This window comes from Aspergillus puulaauensis, chromosome 1 (assembly GCF_016861865.1).
Source record: "Aspergillus puulaauensis MK2 DNA, chromosome 1, nearly complete sequence".
Taxonomy (NCBI): domain Eukaryota; kingdom Fungi; phylum Ascomycota; class Eurotiomycetes; order Eurotiales; family Aspergillaceae; genus Aspergillus; species Aspergillus puulaauensis.
The window spans coordinates 4,197,510-4,211,871 of NC_054857.1; the positions used below are offsets into that span (position 1 = coordinate 4,197,510).

Consider the following 14,362-nt stretch of genomic DNA (forward strand, 5'->3'; position numbering starts at 1 on the left):
TGGCTGACTGATTTATTCACACAATGGATGCATGTATGACTAGAAGTATGATCTTGGCTTATCGAAAGAATATATTTCCGTCTCTGCGTAGGTAGCTCTGAACTCTACTAGGCTTAAAGACCAAGACGAATTACGTACCCTGGATGCGATATTCAGAAACTAAAATTACTAAGTTTGAACCAATACTTTATTATTATTATCATTTCTCTCTCTTTTTTTTAATCATGATGGAGGTATCCCGGAATAGAACTAACTACCCAGCCTTGAGGGTATTGAATATCGTATACTTGGTGTACGCTGGGTCTCACTCTCCGGTCCTGCGCCCGCCTTTGTTTGATCTCCGACACCTCCCACGTCATGGTGCATAACGCTAAGAGGCAGGCGCCACGCCGACGCTGATGCTTCAACCTCACCTCACCTCGTGTACTCTTTAGTTTTCGTGACGAACCACGTGCTTTAGGCACCGCGGGTCCTCCGATGGGTTGGTTGGCTGCGACTTGCGTGGTTTGCTTTGTTGCTTTGTCTCCGTGGTGTTGATTGATTTCTTGATAGGCTGGAGGGTGGGGGTGGCGATTCCTCCTGCGAGTCGCGCTGCAGTTTCATTACTCCGTAGCGTAAGTGTTTAGAACGGGCATGCGTATCGTATCGATCGGGCTTTGTTGTATGAGAGCCCGAGGAAGAACCTGCGGTGTACGGTGTAGGTAGGCAATTTAGTTCTACCCGGGCTGGCGAATGGGCGCGCCTGACGCTCCTATTGGAGGAAGAAGGATGTGGAGAGAACAAAGTATCAGCACAGGCTGCGATTTTGTTTCATCCAGTGTTGGAAGGTAACTAAGTTTAGTAGTTACGCAGTCCTCAGATCACGAGCCAAGTCGACGTGATAGCCCGTGCTGATTGGAAGTCGCCGTTGAGTGCGTACAGGTTCTGCAGGGCGACTGCTGCTTCGCGCGAGAAGTCCTCCATGAAGGATGAAGGGGTTGTCGCCGCCACTCCGATGATAGCCGGGTCGACGTCAACGTCAGGCATTGGGATGTCTGTGTCGTGGTTCTTGCCGTTCGTGGTTGAAGAGGATATTTGACCTCGGGATTGGGCTTGGATTTCCTTGCCGAGGTCGAGGACGCGTTGGTAGCCTTCTTCTGCGAGATGCGCTAGGCCTAGGGTATGCCAGACGCGGGCGAAATTGAACTCCATTTCTTGCTTTTCGACAAGAAGACTGCCCTGGCGTTCGCGGATGCGTTTGTATTCATGCATGAAGGAGAGGCCTTGCATGATTTGATAGTGCCGATTCTCGGATTGCCGCTTCATTGAGTGGTTGATGTAACAGAGGCCGATGGAGAGAAGGACCGCAGGGTTCTGATCGTCGAGGGCGTATGCACGGAAGAAATAGTTCAGTGCTGGGTAAAAGCTGTTTCCTGAGTAAAGGATGTGGCCGTAAAGCACCAATAGTGCTACGTCCATTTCTTCGGCTGGGATAGCTTCGCCCGTGTCGTCTTTAGTTGACAGTGCTGCTCGCTCTTTGTATATTGACTCTCGGACGCCTCTGTTTGGACGAGCCCCGGTGATATTGTCCGGGAGCGTAAAGTCGATGGCTTTGATTTGACGGAGCATAAACTTCATCAATGGCGAGGAATGGAAAAGAGACCTACGAGGGTCTCCACTGAGACAGCTAAGCATGGCAAACAGGCGGTATGTATCTGTCACGAACTGATACTCTTTGATGAACCAGCGCGCTTCGTTTGCGAGAGTCTCTTCATCCTGCGCTCGGAGTGCACAAGCTAATATATGTTAATCAGTTACTTCCTAGCAAGGAGATGACAAGGACTCCTACTCACTGAACCAACAGACATGGATCAATCGGGTGTTGTCCTTTGAATGGTACCAGATGCTCGCGTCCGCAGCGGCGCCTAGAGTGCCATATGCCTCCCCAGTCTCGTTCTGACCTGCTACCGCAAGAGCGTATTGCAAGAATAGGTCCAGCCATGCGTCGAAAGTGATGCCATGGTAATCTGTAGGGACCGTGGACTGCCAAGGCTCATCAGTGACACCTGTGAGATCGTTAGCTGAGTTTTAATAGGCGTAAATCATGAAGCTCATCGCACCTAATGTCTCCTGAAGACGGCTGGCCATTTCTTGCATTTCATCCATGAGGGGGTCTTTACCCGTCTTGCTAATGAAGCCAAAAGCCACACTGCGTTGAACGGGGTAAAAAGCTCTATTGGAACGAAATTCCCGCAGTAGAGCGTCTGCAATATCCAACCAATCTTCCATGGCTTCGGCATTCCCGGCTTGAACTCTGGGCTCCAACTGAAGTAATTTTCTGTAGAGAAACTGTATATTCTCCGACCTTAGCGTCTCACCCTCGCCGAGGACGTCTGTAAGACCAGCAGCAATGCCATCTTGATCCAGCGCTCCAGGTTCTCCTGCTATGTCCGCCGACTTGAACTCCCTAACAAGTTCTTCAAGGCGAGTGTCCTTCCGTCGGCGATGGCTTCTCGTCTCCTGCCTCCCCAAGAGAACAGCATCATTGACATATTTGAGAGCCTGCTCAGTCATGCCGATACTCTCGTAAAGCTTGGCAAGTTGGGCTCGAGATTCGATGTTACTTTTATCATGATCCGAAACAGTCAGGTAACAGTTCTCTGCCTCTTCTAGTTCGCCTAGGACCCTGTAGCAATCTCCCATGGCCATGAAGAAGCTGACATCCGCGTGCTCGGAGTGCTGGACAGGTCTATAGAACCGAAGGGCCTCATCGAACATCTCGGCTTCTTTAAGCCCATCGGCAGCTTCACGAAAAAGGTCACCATAATCGTAAACTAGGGCACCTTCCGAAGTATCTTCTGGCTTTAGCCACTGGAAGTGATGCTGTATAGAAGTTAGAAAAGGCAAAAAATGGATGATTCAGGCCTTACAAGAGCTTCATTAACGTGCCGGCCGCCTAGCTTCAAACGAAAAAGGCCCATCTTGGTACGGAATTCTAACGGCAAACCTGGGCCGTATGACTCCAGCGGCCAACGTTTTGGAATATATCCATCTGCTTTGATTCTTCGAGGGGAATCACCATCATCCCACTCGCGATCATCCTCATCGAAATGGTCCCACATTGTGTCGTCTTTGCGACCCAAGAGCCACCGGGAGACCGCTTTCGCAGCCTTGAGCCCTGCGAGGTGTCGACCCAGGTAGGTATACAGCTCGACGTATATATTGGCGTCAGACCAGGTGAATTCCGGGATATTCTCAGGATCCTGTGTCATATAATGCTGTAGACTCTCTGACCAATGATCGAGCGCTTTCTGATATTGATTTTGCTCGGTCAAAGTGTCGGTAAGGAGTCGAAGCGCCCTTACGTCGTGGGGAATATCCCTAAGAATTCTCTCATACTCAGTCACAGCCCTCCCATTGTAACTCAGGCCCCGATAGAGCGCCGCCCTCTGGAAGCGGGTATTGTGGTTCTGCGGGTCGATATCAAGCACACGACTATAACAGTAGAGGACGTCGCTCAGTGCAGCCTCTCGATCATCACCTGCCTGTTCCATTATCATCTTCGCCACCTTCAACCACACAGATATATCCCTTGGTCGAGTGTGAGCACCACTGAAGAGTGCTGTCACTGCCTTATCTTTGTGACCCTGGGCCAGGAAAATTTCTGATAGCAAGGAATGGGCGGCAAACATCTCGGGATTGATCTGAATCGCACGTTTAACTGAATCAATGGCACGGTCGTAGTCTCCATCAATGAAAGCAGAGGTGGCCTCAGAGTGCAGCATTTTAAACTCCGGGCTGGGCTCTACCGGCTTACGGGGACCTCTCTTGACACCTTTACCACCACGAGCGCCATAACGGCCGGAGAACCGACCTCCACGCCGACGACGCCGACGCGGTGACCCTTCTTCATCATCTGAGCCTTGGCTGTCAGCATCTGAGGACTCCTCTTCTCTGCAATGGTTAGCTGTCATCCAACAAGATAACTTTTGAGGCGCAGTACTAACGATTCGTCTTCGGAGGACTCTTCAAAAGAAGAGTCTGATTTGGCGTTATCGAGCCCTAAAAGCCTATCATCAACTGCCAATTGCTCCTCATCAGTTTGCGCAGGCGCTTGGGAGTCGTTTCCTGAGAAAAGACCTCTATATAACCGAGGGTCTATGACTGAGGTGTCCGTTGGGGCAAGCGGTTGGCTCCCCTGCCATGGGTATTGGATTGTTTCATCGATGTCGGGATAGGCAATCTCCCCTGAACCAGCGTTGTGGTTGGAGTCGTCCTCATCGAAGTAATCCATTTTGGTTTGTTATCATACTCTGGCGATCATCATTGGACGACGGTCTCGCGGACCAGGATCGTGTGACTGGGCACTGGGTATCCGACTAGTGCATGGGCCCTGGATGATGAAGTAGACGAAGGCCCTGATTTATGCGAGAAGAGCGATGGAAGCGGAATGAAGAAGGAACCTTGCGACGTCGCGAGGCAGATCAAGAAGTTCTTGAGGTCCAGTGACCCCAGTGCCCAATCCGGACAAGCGCGTGCACAGTCTGACTAATGACGGGCATAAGCGTTTTGTTCAGCTTGTTCGGGGGATTTGTTCGGTTTGTTAAATTTAGTCTTTTAGTGCCGGCTCAAGTCGTCAATCTTGATTCTGCTCGACTGGCGAGACTCATTCTTCGCTTCCCCTTCTCTTCATCACCCCTCTGTTTCCCACTTCATCGTCTTCTCTCCTCTTTTTCTTACTCTCCTTTCGCCCCTCCGCCCCCCTCTCTTCTCCGTCTGGTCTCCCTCTTTTTGGTTGATGCTTGAAGCCTCGCTGTCAATCTGTGTTTGACACACTGTTGCAGTGCCTTTCAGCATCCTTTCGTTACGGCAAAAGCGACTCGAGAACAAGAAAGCAGGTCTGGAAGGACAAAGAAAAACATTTCACGCTGTTACGAGTAACCGCCGTGAACCCTCGTCGCAGACGTCTTTTTTACGATTCCCGTTGAACCACTCTCTTTGTTCAGTCTGACAACTCCTTTGATGCCCTTTCGATTCGATTTCTCTTTCAGAATCCGAGTCAGGTAGTGCAGCCACTGGACTGGCCTGTGCCTCAATCGACATCGCCGAATACTCTACGTTTAGGTTTCTAGCACTTCAAGTTTCCGACAAAAGCAACGCTAGCGATTCCCCTTAGCGAGATCGTTTCGCCTTCATTCTTAATATTAGTACTCGCGCTCTAATCCGGCTCTAGAGTCGTTCCGATCAAGGCTTCGACAAATACACGCAAACTCAGCAGGTGCTGCAGGTGTTTTGCAGTAATAACTATCTTTTTTGTATCTATTATTCACGGAACCCTCGTGCACAAAAAGCCCCACCAAACCCTTATCACCCCGTCGAGTTGACCTGAACCGTCATCTCCCAAGTCTCCCTCATGGCTAGTCATATAATCGGCAACCGCAACAGCACTCCAGAAGCCTCGAAATCCTCTCTTCGACCGCCTTCGTCGTCTCGCAATTTGGCTACTCACCAGCTTCGGGCATCCGCCGACATGTCGGGCTTTCCGTCCCCCCTCTCGTCCCGCAGCATCCGCCCTGCGTCCGAGGTATACTTCAACCAGCAGGCTCAGACGCCGAGCAACACAGAGGATCCTCTCGACCGCGCAGCACAGCAGTGGCTGGCAGATATTGATCAGTATGAAACCACTCTAGAGGAGATGGCTGCCGCGACGCTAGACCAGGATTTCAAGGATGAGCTCAGCGCAATCGAACAGTGGTTTCGTGTGTTGAGCGAGGCCGAACGAACCGCTGCCCTGTATGCTCTGCTGCAGCAGACTACACAGGTGCAGATTCGTTTCTTCATTCAAGTTCTGCAGCAAATGGCCAAAAGCCACCCTATGTCAGGGTTGCTGTCCCCCGCGAACTTTGGAGAAAAAGGTATGTGTTATAGTAAGACTTTTGCTTTTTTTCTGTCAGTATCTAATTTGAATCCACATATAGATGCCATGTCCAACCGTTTGAACGATGCCATGTCAAAGCTCAACGTTGAGGGTTCTCGAAACTCTCTGGGCCGCCCTCCGCCTTCGCCTGGCGCCAAGCGCAACTCTGGTCTTGACTCATCCACAATCAATGCCATGTTCCCCGATGCAGCCGCCGCGATTGCGAAAAAGAAGGCGGAATTTACCCAGCAAACAGGCAATGCACCCCCCTCTAACAGGAACAGTGCAGTCTTCAACGAGCGGACATCATTCGTTGCGCCTACTATTTCTGCTCCTGATAACAATGCGGATAACCTAGGCCAGCCACCCGTATCACCATGGGCTCAACGCGGTGCGTCGGAGCCCCAGCCACCAATCGCTCGGCCCAAGTCATCCTCTGGACAACAGCCTATGGGGCAGTTCAGCCAGTCTGGCCTGCGCTCGCCTCTCCCCACGACGCAAACCGCAACCATTCCCGCTCCCGAAATCGAGGCGCCGTTGCTATCGCCATACAACGTTGGAAATGCCAGCTGGGCTTCCATGACCAACACCCCGATGACTGCAACTTTTGGACAACAGCTTGGAGCTCCTCACCAGCAAGGTTCTCAAGCTGATATGGTGGCCAATGCCACGGCCATGAAGCTGGCTGCTCTCTCGACTGTGAACAACCGTATTGCACTGGACGATGCTCGCAAATACCGCCGCGCTAGGTCCAATGATGGCCAAGGAAAGAACACTCAGAGCGCCAATGCACAGCACTCCATCCCACAAGGCGGTCTGCAAAGCCCCGGCTTACCACCTGGCGCGAACAACCTGGTTTCTGGCCAGTTTTTGAACCCCCAGCAGTTCGCCGCCCTTCAAGCACAGCAACAGGCAGCGATGGCAGGCCGCCGGTCCCGCCCAACATCGCCCGGGATTGCTATGCAGGGCGGCAGCCTAGGGCCTATGGGATTCACCTCCCCGCAGAACAATGGATTCTTGGCTGCTTACGACCCCAACAACCCTCTTATGGGTAATGGATTGGGCACAATTGGCATGGGACAGTTTGGACTCGGTGGCCATGAGGGCTATCTCTCTGACCACTCCGAGGTTGCCCGCGGTCGTTCCCCACGCGGTCGTCGTGGTAGCTCGAAGCCTCCAGAGGACCCTACGGACCCCAATCTTCTCAAGGACATTCCCAACTGGCTGCGATCCCTGCGGTTGCATAAGTACACAGACAACCTGAAGGATTTGAAGTGGGGCGAACTGGTTGAATTGAGCGACAAGCAGCTAGAAGAGCGCGGTGTGAATGCGCTTGGTGCTAGAAACAAGATGCTGAAGGTGAGTTTCCCTTGATATGAGTTGTAGTTTCTTGTGAACTAACCGGATACGCAGGTCTTCGAGCAGGTCAGAGAAGCCAAAGCTGAAGGAAAACTTGAAAATACTGCAGCATGATATGCTTCTGATTTATAATTTCTTTTTCTTTTTTTCTTTCTTTTTTTGCGTTGGACATTCCGCTCTATTCATTTAGTTCGATTCTCTCTGTTGCATTAATTTCGTTAGATAGGCTTTGGGCATAAGTGCTAGGATTCGAATATTTCCTAGGAACGATCTTGGAGAAGCGCCTAGCTGCGTCCGGGCCGGACACCTGCTGGCCAGCCAGTGGAAGCCTGAGAGCTGATTATGTTGTATGCACTGTTCGATGGATGTGATGTGATGAGCGGGTGGACACAAGCTTGAGAGACCCGGTTGTGTCTCAAGCAGGGTGTTGCCCAAATAATTACGACGACGAGCATGTAATTGTTGAGTACTATAGTGACCAATATGACTGTACAAGATTTCCTCACTTGATTTCATCGCTATACTTTGTATGCAGAATTGGAGGCTCTACTCGAAGGCGGAGTCAACCGGCAGAATCACCGAATAACTTCATCTCCTCCGAGCGCCGCCATAATCCGTACAACCATCCATTCCAGCTTCAATTCCACACCCCAATCCCCTGGAAAGTCCCGAAAGGAAAGATTAAATATCATAATGCCGCCAACGAATCAAGAAATCTCCCTCCTCATCAACCCCCTCGTCCCTGAATCCGTCCAACACAACAACCGAGTCCGTCACGTCCCCCGGGGTTGCCATTGGCACTCCGAAAGAAACCCAACAAAGCTAACAAGAAACCAGGTCCTAAACCAACTCCACTCCTTAACCTCCTTCCTCCTCGGCCTAACAGCCGGAATCCTCGCGCTGCAATCCGCCACCGGCTTCATCTTCTACTTCATCGGCACGATCACCGTCTCGGGTCTATTCCATCTTGTCTTGCTGTACCGGTCGAATGGGAAAGGCGCAGGCGGGTTTTATCCCGGCGCTGGAGGAGAAATTGACGGACTTGTTGTGAGGAAGGATGGGGTTGTTAAGGATGCGGGGAGTGGGTTGAGGAAGGGCGCTTGGAGGGATGTGTGGTTTGGTGGTGGTGTGCTTGGGGAGGCGCTTAGTGGGTTTGTTCTTGGGTGGGCTGGTGTTGGGGGTGTGTTGAGGTAATGGATTTCTTTGACGTTTACCTCTTTTTCTTCGCTGGTTCTTTGGAGGGGAGAGTTGGATGTGATGATTGTATTTAATTCAATGCCTGATGCCCGTGGGCATGAAGGCGTGGTTCTATGGTGGGATAAATAAATAGATTCCAGAATTTATTGGCTTGAAAACGAAAATGTTTAAGAGGACTATCAAAATAACTAGGTACATGCTAGACAACCCCGTTATATATATTCTCACGCACGCCACGACGCATAACTAACGCATGCAAACCACCGATCGTCGTGCTGCAATCAAGCTGCATCAACTGAACTCTGACTCCAAAATTGACATAAAGATCCGACTGCAACTCCAGAACAGCCAGAGAGTCAAGGCCGAGACTGAGAAGCCGCGAGCTGGACAGCACGGCCTCCCCACTGCCCACATGGGTGGCCACTATCCTAGCTACCTTTTCCATGGTTGGAGCATGTAGACTCATTTCCGTGGCCTGAGTCTCGCTGTCGGATTCGAAAGAGGACGGAGTGCACTGAGAGGAAGATGAAGTCGTATTCGAGGTCGACTTGTCAACAACATTAACCAGGCTGGGACTTGGGCTTGTTTGTGCTGCAATTCTGTCGCAGATTGTCTCGACAGTGCTCCCCATATCGGCTGGGCTGATGCGGATGTCCACATTAAATACATCCCTGATCCTGGCTTCGATTTCCGAAACGGCTAGAGAGTCCATTCCCATATCTGCTAGGGTTGTTTGAGGCGAGATTTGCTCTGGAGCACAGCCCGTGAGTTCGTGCAGCAAAGTCACGGTCGATGACCAGACACTGGTCGATCCCTCTTGGAATTGTAAAGGATCAGGATTGGTAGCGATTTCCTCAGTTCCAGGAGATACTGACGCAGCATTGGCCAGTTCAACAATCTGTTGAAGCGCGCTCGTTGAAGTCCTGATGAACCTCGTACCAGTTAGGGCTAAAACCAGACATCCAGATCCAGATTCCCCGCCCTCGCTCTCACCGGCCTCATACACAAAGGTATCGTAAAAAATCTCTCGACCCCGTTTACCCGACTGCCTGGTATACACCTGCCAGGTTTGTCCGCGGTTTCTTGCTGTTGTCCCCATGAACCTCGCAGAAATGGCTGCTTCGCCGAAGCCGGAGCAGGCAAAGACCTCGGAGCGTTTCACGTATTCCACCATACTCAGGGCGTGGATCTCAGCGACTACAAGGAACTGGTCGAGAGTAATGGTCCTGTCGACGAATTTTGTATTTCCCGCTGCTGGCGGAATATGCACACGGGCAATGGCTGCATCTTCGTTCATGCTAATTGACTCGAGGCCGCGGTATGCAGGGTCGTATTCTGCTACCTTTTCGAGAAGCTTATATGCTACGCCTCCTGGAGCTGAGAAGACGGCGGTAGTGGCAGCGAAATCCGGGAGACTGGAAATGTGGTACGGGAACATGTTGGTATGTTCATGTTCATAGAAGACGGTTCCAATGGCATGCTGCGCGCAATCACTCTCTAGCGAAAATTCCCAGCACCGTGTTTCAGCCTGTTTCAAACGCAAGCAAAGACCATTTAACAAATCAGAGCCGAGAGGCCTTTTGATTTCCAGCCCAGCGAATCGTATATGGCGAGATGTTGAGGGAATGCTGGGTGTTAGGAGAGCGGCTGCTTGAGCAACCACTTCCATGTACAGTGCAAGCGGCCAGAGAGTTCCGCCCAGAACCTCGCGCCCTCTGAGGATATGTGCAAGGATCCAGTCTTTCTGATCAAGGTCGAACTTGGAGACATGGGGTTCCGGGCGTGAGAGACGTGCCAGCGAGATTAACCCGTCGATTTGTGATGAAAAGTGTTTGTTCTTGATAGGATCAGTGGCATAGGGAAGCCAATACGAGCTTGTATCAAACTGGTAGCCTGGGAGGTCTAGGAGATCACTAGAATAGACAAGATTTCTGGGATGATATGCCCAGCATTGCACAGATGACCCCCGATTCCAAAGCTCCAAGGTGGCATCGACAACCGAGTCCAATGGATTTGTATTCGTATTTGATACCCCCAGCTGCAGTCCGCAAGCGTAGTTCGACTTGCTGGTTAGCGATTGCTTCGCTAGTATAACTGCTCCAGAGCCAGAGCCCGCTTCTAGCCAGATACATGGCCCAAGGTCTCGTTCTATCCGGCGTACCGCGTCGCAGAAGTAGACTGGCCTGCGCGAATGCTCGGCTACCAGCTGTGGGGTGAATGTACTCCAGGAGGTAGTCTCAGAGCAGGTCTCGATAGGGATAACGGGGCTATTGTAAGAAACAGTACGGGCTAGGTCCAAGTACTGCACTGTGAGGGGGTCCACGAGTTTAGAGTGAAAGCCATGGGTGGTCTTGAGTCTTCTGGTGGTCAGCGATGCCGTTGATGCTCTCGTCTCGACGTTCGCGATAGCCAACTCGCTGCCCACGAGAACATGGTGATTTGGCCCGTTATAACAAGCAACCTCTATAGAGTCGTCTCCTAGGCTTGATTCTGACCACGCCAGGGCTTCTGCACCGGCTCTGTCAACCTCGACGGAGAGCATAGACCCCTTCTCATCGCCCCAGTAATCCCTGATTAGACTCGCCCGTCCGACAACAAGCTTCAATGCATCTTCGAGAGTAACAACGCCAGAAATACACATCGCGGTTAGCTGCCCAAAGCTATGGCCGATGACCCTGTGGACCGAAAGCCCTGCGTCTAGCCAGGCTTTAGCGCAGGCATACTGCACTGAAAACAGGCAGCCGTGAAGCATTGCTATATCTTCAACGGGTTCTTGGCTGAATATCCCAGGGAACAAGCTGGGTAATCCCATCCCTCGGATCAGCGCATCGCACCTGTCCACGTTCTGACGGAGATAGTAAGCCGAGTCGTACACTGCTTTGCTGAAGTGAAGCGTCGAGCCGGTCTGGCCGCCGAACACCAGGACAATAGGCTTTTCTTGTTTTCTGGGAGACGGTGGTAGCAGTGCCGATGTTTCTTCGGCAGCTTGGGCGTGGGATTTTAGGAGGACCTGTAGCTCTGATAGTGAGCTTGCGCTGAAAGCTATACGGTGGCGTAGGCTGCGGTTCTGCTGCTGCGCAACAAGAGAGAAAATATCGGCCAACGAGAGAGATTTTGATATCGTCTCAATATACTGAGCAAGGATGAGGCAGTATCTTTTCAGACTAACGTGGGACTGCGCGGATATAAGAAAGGGGTAGCGAGTTAGGGCTTGCGTCGTATCTGTCGTGGAGGGCAGGGTCTTTGACGGAGGCTGGCATATAACAATGGCAGTATTATTACCAGCTGCCCCATAGTTGTTGACGCACGCTGCCCGGAAGTTGCTTCTCCACTGCTCCAGGCGTGTGGCGATTGATATCTGACGAGTGTCTGGAGATGGAATCGCGGGGTTCAGACTGCTAAAGCCTGCCTGCGGTGGGATCTGGCCATGCTTGAGCATCAACAGGACTTTCAACACCCCGGCTACTCCGGATGCAGCCTCCGTATGCCCGATATTGGCCTTCACAGAGCCAATGTGGACCTTGTGGCTCTTTGCCCGATACCTCCCACTGCCGAATACCTCGCTAGCACTTTGATATTCAACTGGGTCTCCCCGCTGTGTCCCAGTGCCATGGGCCTCGACATAAGAGACATCAGATGCGCTCATAGCCGCGCGAGATAAAACCCGTCTGTATAAATCACTTTGAGACTGCAAGACAGGAACAGTAATGGAACTACTCCCATCCGACTGGTTTGTCGCCGTTGCCGCAATCACACCGAGGACATTATCGCCCTGAGAAAGAGCATCGGAGAGACGCTTCAGCACGATAAACCCGCATCCCTCGCCGCGAGAGTACCCAGCAGCATCTGCATCAAATGGCCGACATGGCCTAGTCGAGTTCGTCATCCCCGCAGCTGCAATATTCCGGTCTGCTGGGAGGCTTGTCATGATATTCACCCCTCCAGCTAGTGCAACAGCGCAGTCTCCCAGAACGATACCGCTGCAGGCTTGATGGATTGCTGCCGCGGACGAGGAACAGGCAGTGTCGATGGTGATAGAGGGGCCTGTCCAGTTGAAGTAGTGGCTTATTCGACCGCTTACAAAAGCCCGTGATGTCCCCGTAAATGAGTATGCCGTCGGCGTGTTGGAATGGATATTATATTCATAGTCGGAGCTTCCGACTCCAACATAGCACCCAACATCACCATCTGGATTAGGGCTGCCGAAATACCCACTCGACTCAACAGCCTGGTAAGCGACCTGCAGAGCAATGCGTTGCTGCGGGTCCATGTACACGACTTCGCGCGGAGATATTCCAAAAAGGCCATAATCGAATTGATCAGCGTCCGTGAGGAAGTTGCCAGACACAGTCTCTTTTCCGAACCGGCCTGGAGGAGCCTCGCCGTACATGACCTGCCCTGTCGCAATGATGTTCCACAGCTGGTTTAGACTGTGGGCGCCAGGGTATTTGCATGCTGCGCCGATGATGGCAATTGAAGTATCTGGGTAGTTGTAGGGACGAGTGGATGGGGACAGTGTTCCACGGCTGATACGGTGATGAGGCAGCGCCGCCAGGGACGGGGCAATACAGCTCACAAGCCCTAGTTCCAACGTTGTTATTGCCGTCTGTGTTCCAGCCGGTGGAAGTGAATTGATTGTTTTCGACATATCCGAGAACCACCCCGCCGGCTCCGTGAGTATTGACCGTAGGCAGCTCTCTAGTTTATCTTGGCCCCATGGAACCCAAAATGGGCCGGAAGGGTCAGAAAGGCATAATCTCAGCAGGCTTTGCAGAGAATGATCATTACTCTTGTTGTGGTACCGCCCATTGACTGGGACGCTTGCCACTCGCGCGCCTTTTTTGCTTAAGTCTTCCTGCAGAGAGGGCAGATCACCGGTTGGAACTGTGATGGTTACGCTGTTGTAGTCTAGTTCAACTGATATATAGGCCTGGGATTGTGTTGCTTAGTATATTCCCATCTCGAAAATTGTACCTAAGCACGTACCTCAGGATACCGACTCAATATCCCATCCACCATTTCTCTACAACAGTCCACGCCCCACCGCGCAATAACGCATACCATTTCAGAGCAGGACTTGGAGCCAGAGTCAGTCAATCTGCCAGAATCAATGTAAGCCCCAATGCACCCCGCAAGCCTCACAGCAGCTGCAGCATTCTGCACGAGTGCTGCCCGTGTTGGCGAGGCATCGAGCGCTGCGGCACTCAGCGAACCGATGCAGAGGCCCTGGAATTTTGTTCCTATATCTGTTGTCTGAGCAGCAGTAGGATTCCGTATATGGACGTGGGCATCGTCACTACCATCCAGACCAAGACCGTCTAGATACCGCGAATACTGCGCAATGTGTATTACGACCGTCAACGGGGCGAGGAGGATATTCGGCAGTGTGTCAGGTATGTTGAGATGCGGAATGTTGTAACTATCACTATAACCCTCACTGCCAGTATCATGGCGTGAAAGCCAATCCCTCAAACTGATAATCGGTTCATCTGGTAGTGCGTGGAACAGGGGCTCGGTAGCCTTCAGGGTAGTCCATAGCTCCGGAAGAGCCAGTATTACCTCCCTTATGGCGTTTAATTCTGGGCTTGAGCTTTGCGTCAAGTAAGAGGCAAGTTGGTCCAGGGTTTCTCGTGCGGGAGGGATTGTTTGGGAGCCGCAGACGATGAGGGATGGGATTGAAGAGGACATGATGGACTGGCGTTAGAAGCAGTTTGTCAAGGAAAGGCTGTTGGATTATTATAGAATGATGTATGTAGTTTATGATCACTAAAGGTACTATCTAGTATCTCCCGCGATAAACACGTCCAACCTGCAGGATTAGGATAGTACACTAATGTAGTGCTGACTGTCAGCCATGTAGATTTAGTACAGAAACCAAGGAATAAGAATAACTGCATTTGAAACGGAGGA

General features: G+C 51.7%; 4 protein-coding genes across 4 annotated transcripts; 2 read left to right on the forward strand and 2 right to left on the reverse strand.

Annotated features, from left to right (window-relative positions):
* Positions 1-855: 855 nt before the first annotated feature.
* Positions 856-4,273, reverse strand: TFC4 (tetratricopeptide repeat protein; the record flags this gene model as incomplete). Its single annotated transcript, XM_041697771.1, has 5 exons — positions 856-1,775; positions 1,833-2,045; positions 2,100-2,862; positions 2,910-3,933; positions 3,987-4,273. 5 exons carry the CDS (start codon positions 4,271-4,273, stop codon positions 856-858), a joined length of 3,207 nt encoding a protein of 1,068 aa, XP_041551023.1.
* A 1,119-nt stretch (positions 4,274-5,392) lies between these two features.
* VTS1 (RNA-binding protein VTS1) lies at positions 5,393-7,369 on the forward strand (the record flags this gene model as incomplete). Its single annotated transcript, XM_041697772.1, has 3 exons — positions 5,393-5,894; positions 5,958-7,255; positions 7,310-7,369. 3 exons carry the CDS (start codon positions 5,393-5,395, stop codon positions 7,367-7,369), a joined length of 1,860 nt encoding a protein of 619 aa, XP_041551024.1.
* Positions 7,370-7,948: 579 nt separating this feature from the next.
* Positions 7,949-8,449, forward strand: APUU_11659S (EMC6 family protein; the record flags this gene model as incomplete). Its single annotated transcript, XM_041697773.1, has 2 exons — positions 7,949-8,023; positions 8,093-8,449. The coding sequence occupies 2 exons, from the start codon at positions 7,949-7,951 to the stop codon at positions 8,447-8,449; spliced, it is 432 nt and encodes a 143-aa protein (XP_041551025.1).
* Positions 8,450-8,651: 202 nt separating this feature from the next.
* On the reverse strand, positions 8,652-14,140 carry APUU_11660A (non-reducing polyketide synthase spyA; the record flags this gene model as incomplete). The annotated part of the gene is made up of 2 exons (XM_041697775.1): positions 8,652-13,382; positions 13,439-14,140. 2 exons carry the CDS (start codon positions 14,138-14,140, stop codon positions 8,652-8,654), a joined length of 5,433 nt encoding a protein of 1,810 aa, XP_041551026.1.
* Positions 14,141-14,362: the final 222 nt, after the last annotated feature.